Raw genomic sequence first — 16,215 nt, forward strand, 5'->3', positions numbered from 1 at the left:
TAACTATGTTATTGTGTCTCCAGGAGGCCCCCTGTTTCTGTTTTCCTTACACATTTTGTATATTGTGAGTTTCATCAAAAAATGAACAAGACTATTTGGACATAGATTTTTTTAAAAAACACAGGACTCTGAGTAATTTATTCCAAAAGAAAGTTGTTTCTGTGCAATTATTTACATAAATGCCAGCATTTCAAAAGCTTTTATAATATCTACAGGAATTATAAAACCCATCATTTTCTGTTAGAATATTCCCAGCTAAATATTTTCTTTGAACACATGATTGCTTTTGAACTCTAGCTCCTAGAGCTTCACAGTCAAGCAAAGGCTAAAAGAAATAAATGAAAAGTCACGGCCAAATTCAAAGCCAAGATCATTCTGTATCCTGACTTGTTTTGTCAATAGGTAAGTCAGAGGCTGGGATGCGCTTTTGAGCCATCAAAAACGAAAGACAAGCCCGATTTTCCCCTTTCGCTTTGTGTATTTATTAAGCTAGAGCTAGATATGTAGGCAGAAAACTCTTCTTCAGACCCATTCCTTCCCTGATTCTCAGAGGCAGTGATGTTAAGGAATGAACGTATTGTCAGTAATTGTAGCAGTAAATATCATTATAATGTTTTGAGTATGAGGTTGGTATACAGCAGCAGCCAGTTTCTCCTGGAAACCAAATACTTTGCCAAGATTGCTGACTGTGCTTCATAGCACATAATCCTGGGGAGAAAGAACCTTCTACCTCTAGCTACTCATTTTCAAAAGAATTATTTTATGTGAAGTCTGTAATATCAGTCAGTGGTCACGGTTATAAAAATAAGAATCCACTCTAGCTTCTTTAAGCAGAAGGGGTTTATTAAGTGGTGTAAATAGCTCCCATGTTATTGAAAATGGCAGAAGAGGTAGACTCTGTTTTGTAGGCGGCAGACCTACAGCGTAACTGGCCTGCCACAGGAAATCTGACTTGGCTATGATCTAGAAGAGTGGAGTCAGAGGGCTGCTGCCACAGCTGCCAACTTCAGAGCCACACATTTCCGCTGCGATCCTCACCTGCAAAGCTGGATTGCGTGACATCTGCTTTTCCCCATATAATTCATTCTGAACAATGTCTTATGCCAAGAGCATCTTGTCAGAGCTACCTAAATCATACCTAGAATCTTTGCTACAATTGAATCTTTTAAGTAGAGTTTTTAGCTTCCCAGCTTTTAGATATCAGGACATGTGCAAAGAAGGTGGTTGGAATAAATTATGAGCTTATCCACAGCATAAGCCACATCTGTCACAGGCTGGCATGTTATGAGACAGGTTCATCTATCTCGTGTATGGTGATATCAGTAAAGTCTAAGTAACATGCAACAGGGTGTTAACACTCATGGGGATAACATTTCCTTTCCAAAATCACATTGGACTGTAAAAGTATATTCGGCAAATTGTTAACATTGAACTTACATCTTTTATTTTTACAAGAAATTATACCAGTGCATATTTTATAGAAATGGGATAATCATTCTTATTATTTGTAATGAGACTTTATATTTATCACTATATATTTAGATATGTGATACCCATCTTTATGATATTACTTTTAAGAAAGGAAATTGTATATTGTGGAAAATCATCTTCATTTTGCAAACATCATGTAAACCTCTGCATAATGTATCTTCATATACAGAGAAAACAAGCATGGGTGAATTTTTTAATTGAATTTATTGGGGTAACATTGGTTTGCAAAACCACACAGTTTTCAAGCGTTCAACTCAGTAAAACATCATCTGCACACTGCATGTGAGATTATTCTTAAACATAGTGAAGGAAAGTATTCAGAGATACCCTCTAGAAGGGAAATTTGCTATTTTCTTTCCTCCTTTGTTTCTCTCTTCCTTCACAAAGGAAATTGGAAGATAATTTAAGGTTCAGGAAAGGAAACTAATCCTGGATGACTGTTTCCCTTAGTGACACAGTAAATAATTATAGTCTCATTTTTCTGGAAAAAAAGATAAATCACCTTTATAAGTATTCTTTAAATATCAAAAAGCTAGAGGATCCAGAATTCTAACAAAATCGTGCAACAAATACTTTTCCCTTGAGGAGTCTTACAATTGTAAATATATGCAATGTGAGTTGAATGTCAGACCGAACCCCCATTTACCTATAACCTGTCTTCAACAGTGGCTTTGACACCCAGCAGATAATTTGGTAACTGCTGAAAACTTGCCATTACCTCCTGGTGATATATCTATTTTACCAGAAATATTCCTAAGAAATATTCCTAAGAAATTTCACAAGCAACACAGTAGCTCAAATGATAGGTATTTCAATTTATATAACAACAAGGGAGATTGTTTTATTGTCCCATTTGATAAGTTAACTATTTTACTTCGAAATTTCCCAGGCTTTATAATTCTAGTTTGATTGGAGCAGAGTTTACTCACAACTTTCATGTAGTGAGGCTGACTTTATAGAGATTTTAAATATACAGAATAAACTTGGCTTACAGAATGTCTGACCTGAATCTAAATTTAAGTAGGAATGAACCAAACATCTTAAATCATTAATTTAAATACTCTCAGAACTTAAATATATATATTTTAAGAATTTCAATCACATATGAATGATAAAAAGTTATGATGCACTTTGCTTAGTTGTACTCTGGCTGGATTAGAAACTTTCTCATTTTGCAAAAATGAAAGTTTTTTGATAGTTATCTCAATATATTTTATAAGGACACAGAAAAGGGGGAAATGACCTAGTGTGCTATATCATTATTATTTATATTTTTGCAAAGTCAATTTGGGGAACATGTGAGATTACAGAATTAGCAAAGAATAATATATTTGTAAAGTGGCTAATACCATAGAGAAAAGATTATCTTCATTTTTACCCTGCTATATCTCCCCCTTTGCATAATAAGGTAACATTTCTGTCTAGTCAAAACTTTTAAGGAAACAGTGAGATTAGCAACATATCTGTGAATAGTCACAATTATGTTGAGGGGAAAAGGGAGTCCATTCATGTCTTTTCATGTCCTTCTGACTCACATTGCCATCCATGCTGACATTCACATTTCATAAGACTTCTCTGCTATTACAAAGTTTGTTTAGGTTTCTTTGTCTGCCAGCATCCCCTGTCTCCCTCCTCCTCGGTGTGTGTGTGTGTTTCTTTCTTTGTGTGTGTGTTTTTGCATATATGTGACACCTGTATCCTCAAAATGTGGTATACTTAAAGCATTTGATGTTCAGGTACAGGTTTAAGGCTTAGATGGAAGGGATTTAGAAATGTTGGCAGTAGAGCTTTTCATTATTGGATTTCAAGGTAAGGGAGAAGAGATTTATGCTGGAACCAGTCCAGGGTTCTGGCAATGAACTCTGAACTCTGAACTCTGAACTCTGAGGCTGCAGTGAGAGCCATGAGCTTCATCCGTGCCTCAGACGTACAGGCAAGAAAAATGCCTAGAAGGTAAGAGCAATAGAAGCGTGATTATTGCTGAATATCCCCAAAGCAAATGAGAGGGAAACATTTACCATGTACAATTAGTTCTCAACATCTGCTTCATGGTCTTCTAGGCCTTTGCTATATTGAATCATTATTCAAGCCAAGTATGCTTAACCCACGAGTAAGGAACCTAAATTATGTTTAATGTGGATAGTCTCAAGTAGTATCTTTTACTTACTACTTCCTGAGCCCCGTGTATTTTTCCTTTAAATAAAGCTAATAAAGAAACAACAGTGTGGCTTAGTATGTACTTCCCTTATTCATCTGATTGATAGTTTCCCCCACCTGATTACTAGTGGATGTATAACATTATAGAAATAAAATGTTAAATAAAATAACTGAATATAAATAGGCAGCCTTTAGCTTAATGTACATCACAAAAAGTAATATTTTGTAATTATTTTGAAAATACTAAAACATTCCCTTGGGAGCATGTAATAAAGATGCCAAATTCACAGTGAGAGTCTGGAGGAAGGATACAGAACTGTCAAATGGAAGCCCAATCCTGAGAATTAACACCACCAACTACTGTCTCAAGAGCCATCAGGACTTCTTTTGAACTGCAGCCACATGAAAAGGAGCTGACCTTTCTCTCTGGGATCCCAGTTCATAATTCTAAGACAGAGCTCTCTGACTGCTAACCCTGTGCCAGATGCCCAGATGATTCCACGAATACTGGACTGAGCTGTATAGAATGGCGGCTTCCAGAAAGCTGTAAGGCATGGGAGAGTAGCATCATTCATTGTTAAATGTATCTTATTGTTAAATTCAACCTTCCAAAGAGAAAAAGCTCTTTCCACTTATAAATAAGTTTCTACTAATACATATGTGAGTATGTATACAAGTTCATTTTTCTAAAATCTGAAAAGATACATCCCCCCATATTTGGCTCTCTCTTACACACACATGCACACACACATACTTATAAATGCCTTTTGATTTACATAAGCAAGAATGTCTCTTCAGTCTTAACCAAGGAATAAAAGTTTGGGGTCACAGAGAAAGAAGATAAATTTTAGTAGCTCTTTCTTGGTACAAATGGAGCTCGAAGTGGGAAGACATTTCTACCGGAGACCTTTGGGTGGATACAGGCACGTTCTTGCTATACTAAATCAGAATTCTTAAAGCTGGGGTGATATACAAAGATAGATACCTGCCAGAAAATTCAAGTCCCAGTCTAACTACTTCAGTTTGACTCCTAAAGTCAACCTGAGTTCTTGGACACTCAAGGTGACTAAGACCTTCTCAATCCAATGACCCACTGCAAAGCCTGCCCCGCACTAATTCAAATGGTGGCCCCAATATGCTTCCTTCTCTACCTTTCATCAGAGTGTGTTGATCTTTTCACTCTTCCAAATTTATACTCCTTCCAAATGCATGTCTTTTGTTTATACTGATATATTTACCTAGCATTATTTTTAAGTTCTTCTTTGAATACCTATAAACTTGATCAACTTTCAAAATGCTTACTTTTGGCAAAGAAGCTTTTTTAAAAATCTAAGCTGTCTACAATATTTATCATTTTAAATTACATTTACAAATTTGATATAAACTCTTCATACTTCTAAAGAAGTAGACAAACATACCCAACAGGTATGACCTGTACTTTTGGATGTATTATCTGTAGGTTATCTGTTTACCACTTCAGTAAAAAATAAAAGGATAAGTTTCACTTAGTATTTATATATATATATATATATATATATATATATATATATATATATATATATATATGTATGTTTGTACTAGTATGTGAAAAAGTAGAAAAAAATAATCTGCCCTTTAGAAAAGCATGTGTATATGAGAGTATGCGTGTTTAAACATTATTTAGATCAGCTATTTTCAACCTTTTTCACCTCATGGCACATAAACTAATTACTTAAATTCTGTGGCACATTAAAAAATATATTATTTTTTGCTGATCTGACAAAAAAAATAGTTACAATTTCTATTCATTCACATGGGATGGCTATTGTTTTGTTGACTGTTGTCATTTTTTTATTTGACAATCTAACAGAAAAGAGGTCAGTACCACTGACTAGTCAGGTATTGCTTGTTTTAAAAATTCTTGCAGCACACTGGTTAAAAATCTCTGATTTAGATGAATGTTACAAAAGAGCAGTGTTTTCTTCCACATTCCCTAGGCCAGTGAAGCTCATTAGAATAATATGATAAAGAAAAATTATAGATTATCATTATTACTATTTGTTTACTGAAAAAATCTTGTAAAGGGACCACCCTTTTATTTGTAATTATGTCATGATATAACACTTAGGCCAATTTTTTATTTTAAGAAAATGCAGCAGATACATTTTTCATGATTCTTTTTCAAGCTAGATTCAAATTTATGGATTATGTATATATTCTTGTATGTTACCCCAAGGCCGTAAGTTCTCTAGATATATACCATTTATCCTAATGTCTTTAGGAGGGTATGTTTTTTATTTGCATAGCCACATCTATTCTATATGCAGTAAGTTTAGTAAAATGGACCAGCTGAAAATGATTGCCCTAAGTTATGTTGCATTTTGTTTGGAAAACACACTGTCGCTGGATGGGGGGAAAAATGGAATCTGATGTGTATCAGTGTTGTTTGTGTTCAAATTGTTAAATGCATGGAGTCTTCAACCTCGTAGGGAAGATTAAAGATGGGCTCTCTTTTAGCTCTTATGCCACAAACGCCTACACTTTAGCCCACTGAAAAAATTATAAGAAAGCAGGCATAGAAATGTTACACTGGAATAGTGTGTTGTTCCATCAAGTACCCGAGACATGTCTTTAGGAAGAATGGCTTCTGTTGTGTGTCTGTGTGTGTTCCGTCTTTCACATTAAGATGTATGTTTTATGGATTTGCTTTAAGATAAAGTAAAATAGAAGCAGTGTTCACTATGGGATACTCTGTTACGGCTTTATCTCTTTCTTTCTCTTATTTTTGGGATAGCTTTCTTCCCATCAGAAGTCTTACTGAGTGAAGTATCAGTCTCTGTTATTACAGGCATTTGCTTTAGTTCAGGATAAAATTCAGTGATAATTCCTGCTAGAAGTGATGGACAGGGAGGGGAACACATTCCTGTTGCTAGAGGCAAACAAGAGATGGATGATGAAACTCACTACGCATTTGAATCTCTGCCTCCTGCCTTCCTCTCCCAAAACATCATTTATAAATAACCTAATAAAAGTATTATTTTTGTCTTTTTGAAACAGGACATTTTCTATATCATGCCAGATATAAAGTTGAATACTTTTTATTTACAATAGATTTGCAAGTCAGCCAGCATATTCTCTGTCAAAGAAAGCATACAAGTCGAGTATGTATTGAAATAAATTTCTTTGGTTTCCAGGTACCATTCTGGTGGATAACATGCTGATCAAAGGGACTGCTGGGGGGCCAGAGCCCACGATAGAGCTCTCGTTAAAGGACAACGTGGATTACTGGGTGCTGTTGGACCCTGTCAAGCAAATGCTTTTCCTGAACAGCACTGGCAGAGTTCTGGATAGAGACGTTAGTGATGTTTTCCTTTGTCCCTCTATTACAACTTTATTATACTTCACATATCTGCACATGTTTGTTGATATAATATCAAATGTTCTTTATATAATTTGAGTTTATTTTCTACTTTTATCAACAAAAACTTTTTTTTTAACTCTTTGAAAGAAGAATAGGAAAGGAAAGGACCACCCATGTCCGAGAGAACCATTGTCTCTTTTTTTCTATCATCTTGGAAGCTCATCAGATTTCTGAACCAGGAGAGGATAGAGTGCTCAGAATAGAGGAGTGGTAACCTTAAAAATAAGCACAGTGATAATCCATGGTGAGATCTGAACATGCAACTAGATGTTGACAAGAGGAAAGAGTTTAGTGGGAAAGAGAGCAACGGGTGGTTGCTCTTACAAGCACTAAGCATTGGTTAGGAGATGAGTTTGAGGCTATGTGCTTATAGAGCTGTACAAAAGCCAAAAGAGGTGAGCGCAAGCCTCCTGGCAATGTTCCCATCCAGTCATTCCAGTCCAGTCATTCTCAGGCAGCATGGCCTAAGTATTTTGTTAAGAACAGCTAAATTACCAAAGTCATTGAATGTCTCATTTCTGAAAAAGTTTAAAAACGTGAGCACATTTATTTTAATGTAACTTTATTCTCACTTATTTGTAGTTCAGTCTTGTGAGCAGGGAGGAGTATGTGGGAAGTGGGGATTTTAATAACTAGTAGTAATTGTACAGGACCTTGGGAAAATTCAAGGAAGTACATCTAAATATGCCTACTCCCAAATTTCCAATTTGTGAGATCCAAACATCAGATACTCAGTTTAGTGAACCTGAATCATTTCACCACCTCACTCAGAATTTGTGATCCACTTTACAATATGGTGTAGAGCAGATGGTCCCTAACCTCTTTCATATCTAAAACTCAGTCGTTAAGAGCTTTGTGGTAAGGCGGGCAGTACATAGGACTCTCCCACAAGGATGGGCTGTTGGTACACTTGGGGAGACCCAAAATGTAGCTGACTGAGCAGGGTTGGCAGATGTGAACTTTGGGTAGCAGTGGAGAACAGGAATGGGACTGTTGGACTCAACTTAAGGAAAATAAGTCATCCTTAATGCTTTCCCCTTTCCCCTCCACTCACTATGTCCTTTTATCACAGCGACACTTTATACACCACAGTTTACAATTTTGGCTGGATAACTAAGAAGGTGTAAAATGGAATAAAGACATCTACTATCTTCAAATTTATATTGTCTTAATTTTTCTGATCATAAATCTTACTTTTACAAAAGCAATCTGGACAATAGCACAACTTGCGAACTGAAAGACCCTGCCCCGCTGCAGCTGCATGATTCACAGGCATCCTTTACTGGCCTTATTTAGGGACATTCATATCCAAGTCATACGAATTTTATAACATGTTAGGAAAATGATAGAATATTTATCTACTTGAGACCACTGTAATTTTATATTTGTAGCCTTTAAAAAAATCACCTTATAGCTGATTATGATAATTTACTGGTTCACTAGTAAATTACTCTTTTGGAACCTATTTTTTTATACCACAATACCTGGTAAAAGCACAATACCAGGTCTGAATTATGAATATAAATAAACAGTCTTCCAACTCTCCAGCCTATAAAATTGTTTAAATTTTAATTATCTACCAAAAATTGTATTACTTTTCAAGATAAGTATCTGTTCTCTTATTATTATTATTATTATTATTATTATTATTATTAATTCTAATATGGGCATCATTTTTTGGACATTGGCTATAATTTGACCTGAGAGTAACAACTGCAAAAGCATGCACTGGTATCATTTAAAGAAAAATCCAGGCTTGTTCTTTAACATAATAATGAAAAATAAGTTCCTTTACATTTAAAATATTCTTTTGAATTAGGAATGCCATGGTCAAGTTTAACTTGCAAAGATAGTTTGCATATTGAAGTGTTGTCAGTTCAACACCTAACTGAAATTAGCTAAAGATGGTGGAGACTAGGTCATCTAAAGTATATTCAATGTGAAATGAATATTGCAGAGGAAAATCTGTAAATTAAAAACCCCCACATGCTCACATACTTGCAATGTATTTTCCATTTGACAACTACGCTTGTTGAAATAATGGCAAGACATTGAATAGAAGCTGCTCTAAACCTTAGTAATATGAGAATTTAAGTCTGTAGAGTTAAATAAGCCACACCAAAGATTTAACATCCCTATCTTGCACAGGTACATTCACTTGGTGGTAGGATTTACAATACCTGAATTAAAATAGACACAGGACTTGAGCCTTCTTATGAGTAGGGACATGTTAGCCTTCCCATGTTTTTTATTTTTGTTGTTGTTTGTTGTTATTGATACATATTTTACTGGTCCACTGCTCTGGCGTACTAGGTGTTTACATGAGGAAAGCTTAATCTAAAAACTGTAAATGGAGTCCAACACAGCTAATTAACAAGGAAGCCAGATTGCCAAAAACTTGGTTTTTAATAGCAGGGAATTCTCCTTGAATAAATGTGTGAATTGAATTTAAGCAAAAAGATAGAAGTGTAAATGTAAAAACAGTACAAAGAGTCGTGTAGAAGAAATAGGAGTATAGAAGTAGCATAGAAGAAATTGTGTAGAGGAAGCAGTAAGAAGTGTAAGGGGAAGAGTAAAATACGGGGAAGTTTAAACCTGCTAGCTGGTCATGAAGGCCATCAAGTTAGAGAGCACCCATAAAAGGGGGAAAAAGACAACCTGATGTATAGAAACTGCTAAACCTTTATATCAGGAGTAAATTGGATCATTAAGAAATATTTCACCAGTATTAAATTTCAAGAGTCAAGGAAAGAATGATAATAGGCTGAAATTCACTTTTTGACTTATGGATTTGTCAGCGAGACTTCATCTTCAGGAGTTGGAGCACTTAGTCAAGATTCTGATCAAATCTATGAACTCATTTCTCAGGAAAAATGTATTTGCACATGAATAAATTGTTTGCAATCAATTTCTAGAGTTTCATTAACTACCAGTGTTACATAGACCCCAAGTTACAGATCTTACCTTAAATAATGTTAATATTTTTTACAGTCTCAAATTGCCACAGTATCTTGTAGAAATTACGGTTTCATTTAATTTTAAAATAATGTAAACCTGGTGGTAAAATATCAAAAAAGAGAAGTCAAGTCAATGGAGTATTTAAAATAGAGAATATTTAAAATATCAGTAAGATTTTTCATTTTGTAAAGGTAGTAAGTACATAGAAAGAAAAATCTTGGCATAAATCTTTTATCACTGTGAGGATTTAATACATTTTGCCTTTGCTTCATGAAAAATAAAATCAATTCTTATACAGGTTTACTAAAAATTTATTTCCCCTAAATTATTTAGCCCTTCAAATAACATGGTTTCTAGAAAAATTCAATTCCCCTTAGATTGAAGATGCATGCTATAATCAATACCATAACATCAGTAAATTCACTATAAAAACTTTGCATGTTGACTTTCTGAAAAACTCATAAAAGTTTTCTGGTTTTGCCTTTTTTTAAATTATAAAATTCATACGTATTTGTTGGAAAATTTTATTCTTTTACTTTTTACTTCAACTGTACTTTTCAAAGATAACCGCCATCAACTGTTGGTGTATATCATTCCTGATATCTACACATATCAAAACCTATATACACATATACACAAACATGCAAGTATGCAAATATACATTCAGAGTATTATGTTAATCATTGATTTTTAAATCGGGAGAATAGTTTACATGTCTAGAAACATAGACATTTTCATTATTTTAAATAATTACCCTCTAAATTTATACACACTCTTTTCTTTTGTGTTTAATGAATGAAACAATTTAAGTGAATCAGAGAAAATAAAATTGCCATGACTTATTTTTTCCACCAGATATGAAAGACAAACCACAATTTCCCTAATACATTCCTAAGCATTTTGAACTCCCTAAACTCTCACTAATGGACTTAGTAGAACTGCACTTGATATATTGATGACCTTCTTAAACAGCAGAATAGAATCTATTCCAACACGAGATTACAATGTGTGTTATGTATTAGCTACAGGGAATTCTTGCCTTCAGCCTGACCCATTATGGCTGGAATTTATTGCAGGCTGAGTTCTATCTGTACTGCCAACAGTGGCGCAGGGAGCTAAAGCTGGGAGGGAGGAGAGTTCCGGGTGACCTGGGTGTCCCTGATTGATGGGCACTTACAGGTCTAAGGGGGCTCAGCGCAACATGCGTTTGATCCTGTACTTGCAAAGGCTGCAACCTTGCTGTCCTCGTGCTTCCACTTGTAGAATCAGAGGTGGCGATGAAATGCTTTTATAGGTCTCTCCTGCAATATTGAGAAGACAGATAACCTTAGGAGAACATGATTCAACTGGTTGTCTTCCAGAAGGTGTGCCAAAGGCTAATAGTACATGCATTTATTGGTTTTTACTTTACGATTGAAATATGCTAGACTTTTCTTCAATGGCCCCTAAAGCAAAACACTTTAAAACTGATAGTAAAGATGGAGGTCATCTAATTCGAACTGTTTCCAGAAAACTTCCAAGACCTAGTCTTATTAAAGAATCTTTTTTTTCCCCCCTCAAGCTTGCAGATTTTTAATGATGGAGCTTGTCTTATAGGATAGTCTATTCTATTCTGTACCATTTTGGATTAATGGAAAACCACTACTTATACTGAAAACATATGCTTTGTAATACATTTTCTTCATTGTTCTTAATTCAGCTCTCTGGGACCGAATGAACAAACTGCAAGCTCGCTGTATCAATTCACAGCCACCATTCAGATGTCTAGCGAATATTGTGTTTTTTAGCTTAAACATCCTCAGATTCTAACACACACTTGAAGGTGTTCAGATTTCACATCTCACTCACCCAGAATATGGTATTTATTATAATCCACCTATCTCTGCATCTGAGATGATTAATGAGTATGAAGTTTGTATTATTTTTCCAGCAGTAAACTCAACAGTGTTGGCATGTAAACTCAATTTTCATTTTACATCTAGATTATATAGTTAGTAGGTTATAGAGCTAAGTCTGGAAGCCAAGCAGACTCAGATATACATAGTCATCTGTCCTAGCCACAGTGCTAGATCCTGGGTAGAAAGATTTAGCCAGGACTGAAACAACACTCCAGGTTTTGTGGAGCTTCAGTCTAGTGAAGGGAGACATGGTATCAGGCTGGAGACATGGTATTTTTGAAGGGGTGGTAAGAACAGGCCATTCTCATAAAATGATATATTTAGAGAGAAAAATTTTAGGAGCTTGAAAAAGATTTTTAAAATTACAAAGATATATATTTTTAGTGTTAAACTCTTTGACTCTAGAGTCAAAGAGATGTAGGTATGCATCCCAGTCTGCAAGCCCTAAGCTATGGGACCTGAGTCTCTAAGTCCCCCTTTGAAGACACTTTCCTCCTTCAATAAATTCATCATAAAACATAATTAAGCAATTTAGCACATATTTAGGTATACAGTGTTTATTGAAGTATCATTTATAATGATAAAAACTGACAACATAAAACATCTCATTATAAGTTTTTACTTAGACAAATTATGCTATAGACTTTAAGTAGAGTGGGTTCTGTTAAATCGCATAATGTAGTTACATAGTAGTATACACCAAAATCTTATAGTAGATCTATATTTAGAAATATGGGCTGATATTTGCTGTGTGTGTGTGTGTGTAATGGATGTATATTTGGAGAGGGGGAAAGATTAGCAAAATTAGCATTTAAATGGATAGAATGGGTAAGTGTGTTTGATTGGATTGTGAATGGATTCTTTCCTTTTGCTTATCTAACTTTTTATTTTTATCAGAAATCAATGTATAATATTTTAGCAAAAAATATACATAGACACAAATTCTATACATTCTTTCCCCAAGAATTTTATCATTAACACATTGTTTTTATAAATTAGAAGTTCATATCATTGCTTCTTTGGGGCAAAATTTGTTTTATCCCATCAAATCTCAGCATTAATTTTGTAATTGTATTTATCACCAATCTTCTAATTGTGAACATGATGCCACTTAAGACCTTATATTTTGAGACACAAATTGAACAATGGAACAATCATGATTGTCTTCTCTTGTCTTAAAATAGTGCAAATTGGATCAATTTTTGTAGATTATTAACATGTAAAAATGAACAAGCATAAACAATTTTATTAAATAAGTGTTTTTGCAATAATAATAATAATAATTTTTTTAAAAAAGATACAATTTCTGCATTGCAGCCACCAATGAACATACACTCCATAGTGGTGCAAGTCCAGTGTGTCAACAAAAAAGTGGGGACTGTTATCTACCATGAAGTTCGAATTGTGGTGAGAGACAGGAATGACAACTCACCCACATTCAAGCATGAAAGCTACTATGCCACTGTAAATGAGGTCAGTTTCCATGCACTCTCTCTTTGCATCCTTCTAAATACATATAATAACTGTGTGCTATTAATGTTTTGAAATATTTTGAAATTATTATTTTATAATAATAGGCTTACCTGTTTAGAAATATCAAGAAAACATTTTAAGGAATAGTGCTCTAGAAGAATTAAGGTCTGGATGACTTCTAACATGATTTTAGGAATTCACTTTGCTACAGGAAAAATTTGACTTATTTGTAATAATGACCAAAATATTAATACTCATGATCATCTTGGAAATGTTATGCCTGAATCCACAAGCATGCTTACTGAGGCTCAATGGGAGCTGTTTATTCTCATTGTAAGGTGATGAACAAATTTATTTCCATATCTCTGAAGTGGTAGCAGTAATTAAATACGGGCAGAAAAGATCTATTTAAGATTCTATTAATTTAAAAGTATTTCCTCAATTTTAAAATCAAGTTTTAGAATATTCAAAATATTTAAATATAAGTCACAACTAAACTTTTATAAGAAAATGCTGATCAAATTATATAAAAAAAAAAATTTAAAGTAGCTTTACTGCTTTTATTAGAACATATTTTTATTAGTTTGCTTTGTTTTGTTTATTTTTTCTTTGAGCCAAATTCATAAGTCAAGAATCCATTTTATTTTCTTTAAAACAGCAGTTATTCTATTGTAATTTTTTGTTAATTCTGTTGTTAGAAAATATTTGCAAAATCCCTCTAATATCATCCATTATGTGTCCTTTAACAAAAAAAGGAACCACATTTTAGCAGTTCTTCTTTACCTCCAAGATGCTCTTTTTAACCTTAAAATATGTACCTCCTGTTTAGGAGGAAATCAGTCTAATTAAGGGTATTAAGCACAGCATTGGGTCTTTAACCTCTACAAGCCTTTTGAAATTATTAGCATGTATTCTACTTATTTCAACATCCTCCTATTCATAACAAATTAAGAAATGGTGTTTTTTGTTATCTGAAACTTATAGTTTGTATTACTTAAAAACAGACAAACCATAAACTGCTCTTTTAAATTTAACAGGACAAGTTACTGGTCAGTCAAAGCTTAGCCTTTTTGAGCTATCTTTATTTAAGAGGTTTCTGCTAAAACAGGCATGCTAATTAATGTAAATAATCAGGTTACATGATTAACTATGTTGGCATCTCATTTTAGCATCTGAAGTATAGTATTTCAGTAAAGATTTGCTTTGTTTGAGTGTTAACTTCATTTGGGCATAAACTTATTTTCAGATGAATTATGTTAGGCAACAGATCTAATTGTAAAATCTATTCTTGGGCCATATTTAACTGTTCCTGGATCCATATATTTAATTTTTTGTAAAGAAATATATAATTTATAATATTCAATTTGAATTTCAAATATTAAATGTAAAAATGTGATTTAAATAGTTCCACTCATCCCATCCAACCTTTACAGCGCCTTACTGAAAAATAACCTTTTCAAATTCTATTTTAATCGTGCCACTCTCCTATTCAAAAACTGTAACTTCACAGTATTGTCAGGAAAAAGGCCATCTGTCTTCATTGGCTGACTTGCAAGGCCTTCCCTAGTCTGACATGCTGTCAGTGTGTTCCTAGCTTCAAATTCTCCTTGATGAAGCCTCATTTCTTTCAGAATTATGTCTTCATCTCACAAATATTTCCACTTCTTGGGCTTTGCTCACACTGCTCGTTTCACTTAGAATGAGATCCTTCCTGCCTCACAAGTCTCCAGGTTGTATTCATCTTTTCAAGATTAACTCAAGGCCTAATTCCATATCCTGTTTCGAAAGCCGTCCCCAACTATTCACATTCATTCATCTTCAAGTTCTCGGGGCTCTAAGCTCCTGCAGCATCTGGGTACATGTCAATTACAGTCATAAAATTTAGAGAAATTTTACCTTAAACATGATTCGCATAGGCCCAGGTTTCTTTTCAAAGCCGTCCATATATGGTTTCTCAGTGCACCTCCCTATAGCCAACTGAGACATCCCTGTTCTGCTGGTACTATGCTCATATCTTCTGTGGCTTGATAATAGTATCCCCCTCTTTGATTTTGCTCATACTCTCGTATCTATTTTCTTGAAAAAATCAAAAGTTTACTTAAACCTCCAAACATAATCACAAGGAAGAAACCAAATTTAACTATTTTTCTGATCATTTATCTGAGCAGTTCTTCCATGGTAGTACTTTTCTTGGTTTCATTGGCTAGGATGGAAATATATGTTGCCATTGGGAAAATACATAGACATTACATAGATATACATGTATATATGTATATGTGTGTATACAGCTACAATGCTGCCTGTAAAATAAAATTAAATGAAATACATTTTACTCTTCTGTAGAAGATAGCAAAATATTTTCTATGTTAGGTCTCCTTTTAGTCTAAGGCATGCAGTTAATGCAGAAGGATCTAAATTGGTTTTTTAAATAAAAAAAAAAATCACTCAGGATTTAATAGATTGTTGGTGTCAAAATATTTTACACTTCATTAAAATCTAACAGACAGGTATAAAGTCATTGTCACAGATGTGTAAAAGAAGTTTCTAAATTAAAGTCCTGATTCATCACTCTCATGCTCACTATGAGAACACTGAGGCCCGGAGCAGTAGCAAGAATTGACTATGTCACACATTAAACTGGTCACAAGGTTGGGCATAAAACCCATGCTCTCGGTTCAGTTATCCCTTCACTGCTTATTAATAGACATCCTATCAACTAAATTATAACCATTTTTATGTAACTGATTTAAAAATAAATATCAAAGCTTATGTATACAGTATTATATCATAATATTATAGTCACAATCAGTGCTTTTATGACCACATTAAATATCAGTC

At 34.1% G+C, this 16,215-nt stretch overlaps 1 protein-coding gene across 1 annotated transcript in view; it reads left to right on the plus strand.

Annotated features, from left to right (window-relative positions):
- Positions 1-16,215, plus strand: part of PCDH15 (protocadherin related 15) — a 900,353-nt gene that overhangs the window by 599,481 nt on the left and 284,657 nt on the right. Inside the window, exons 8-9 of the mRNA XM_087824418.1 lie at positions 6,822-6,982; positions 13,222-13,377. Coding sequence (XP_087680544.1) covers positions 6,822-6,982; positions 13,222-13,377 — 317 coding nt within the window. The remainder of the gene's footprint in view (positions 1-6,821; positions 6,983-13,221; positions 13,378-16,215) is intronic.

This window comes from Miniopterus natalensis, chromosome 14, assembly GCF_054644295.1.
Source record: "Miniopterus natalensis isolate mMinNat1 chromosome 14, mMinNat1.hap1, whole genome shotgun sequence".
NCBI lineage: Eukaryota > Metazoa > Chordata > Mammalia > Chiroptera > Miniopteridae > Miniopterus > Miniopterus natalensis.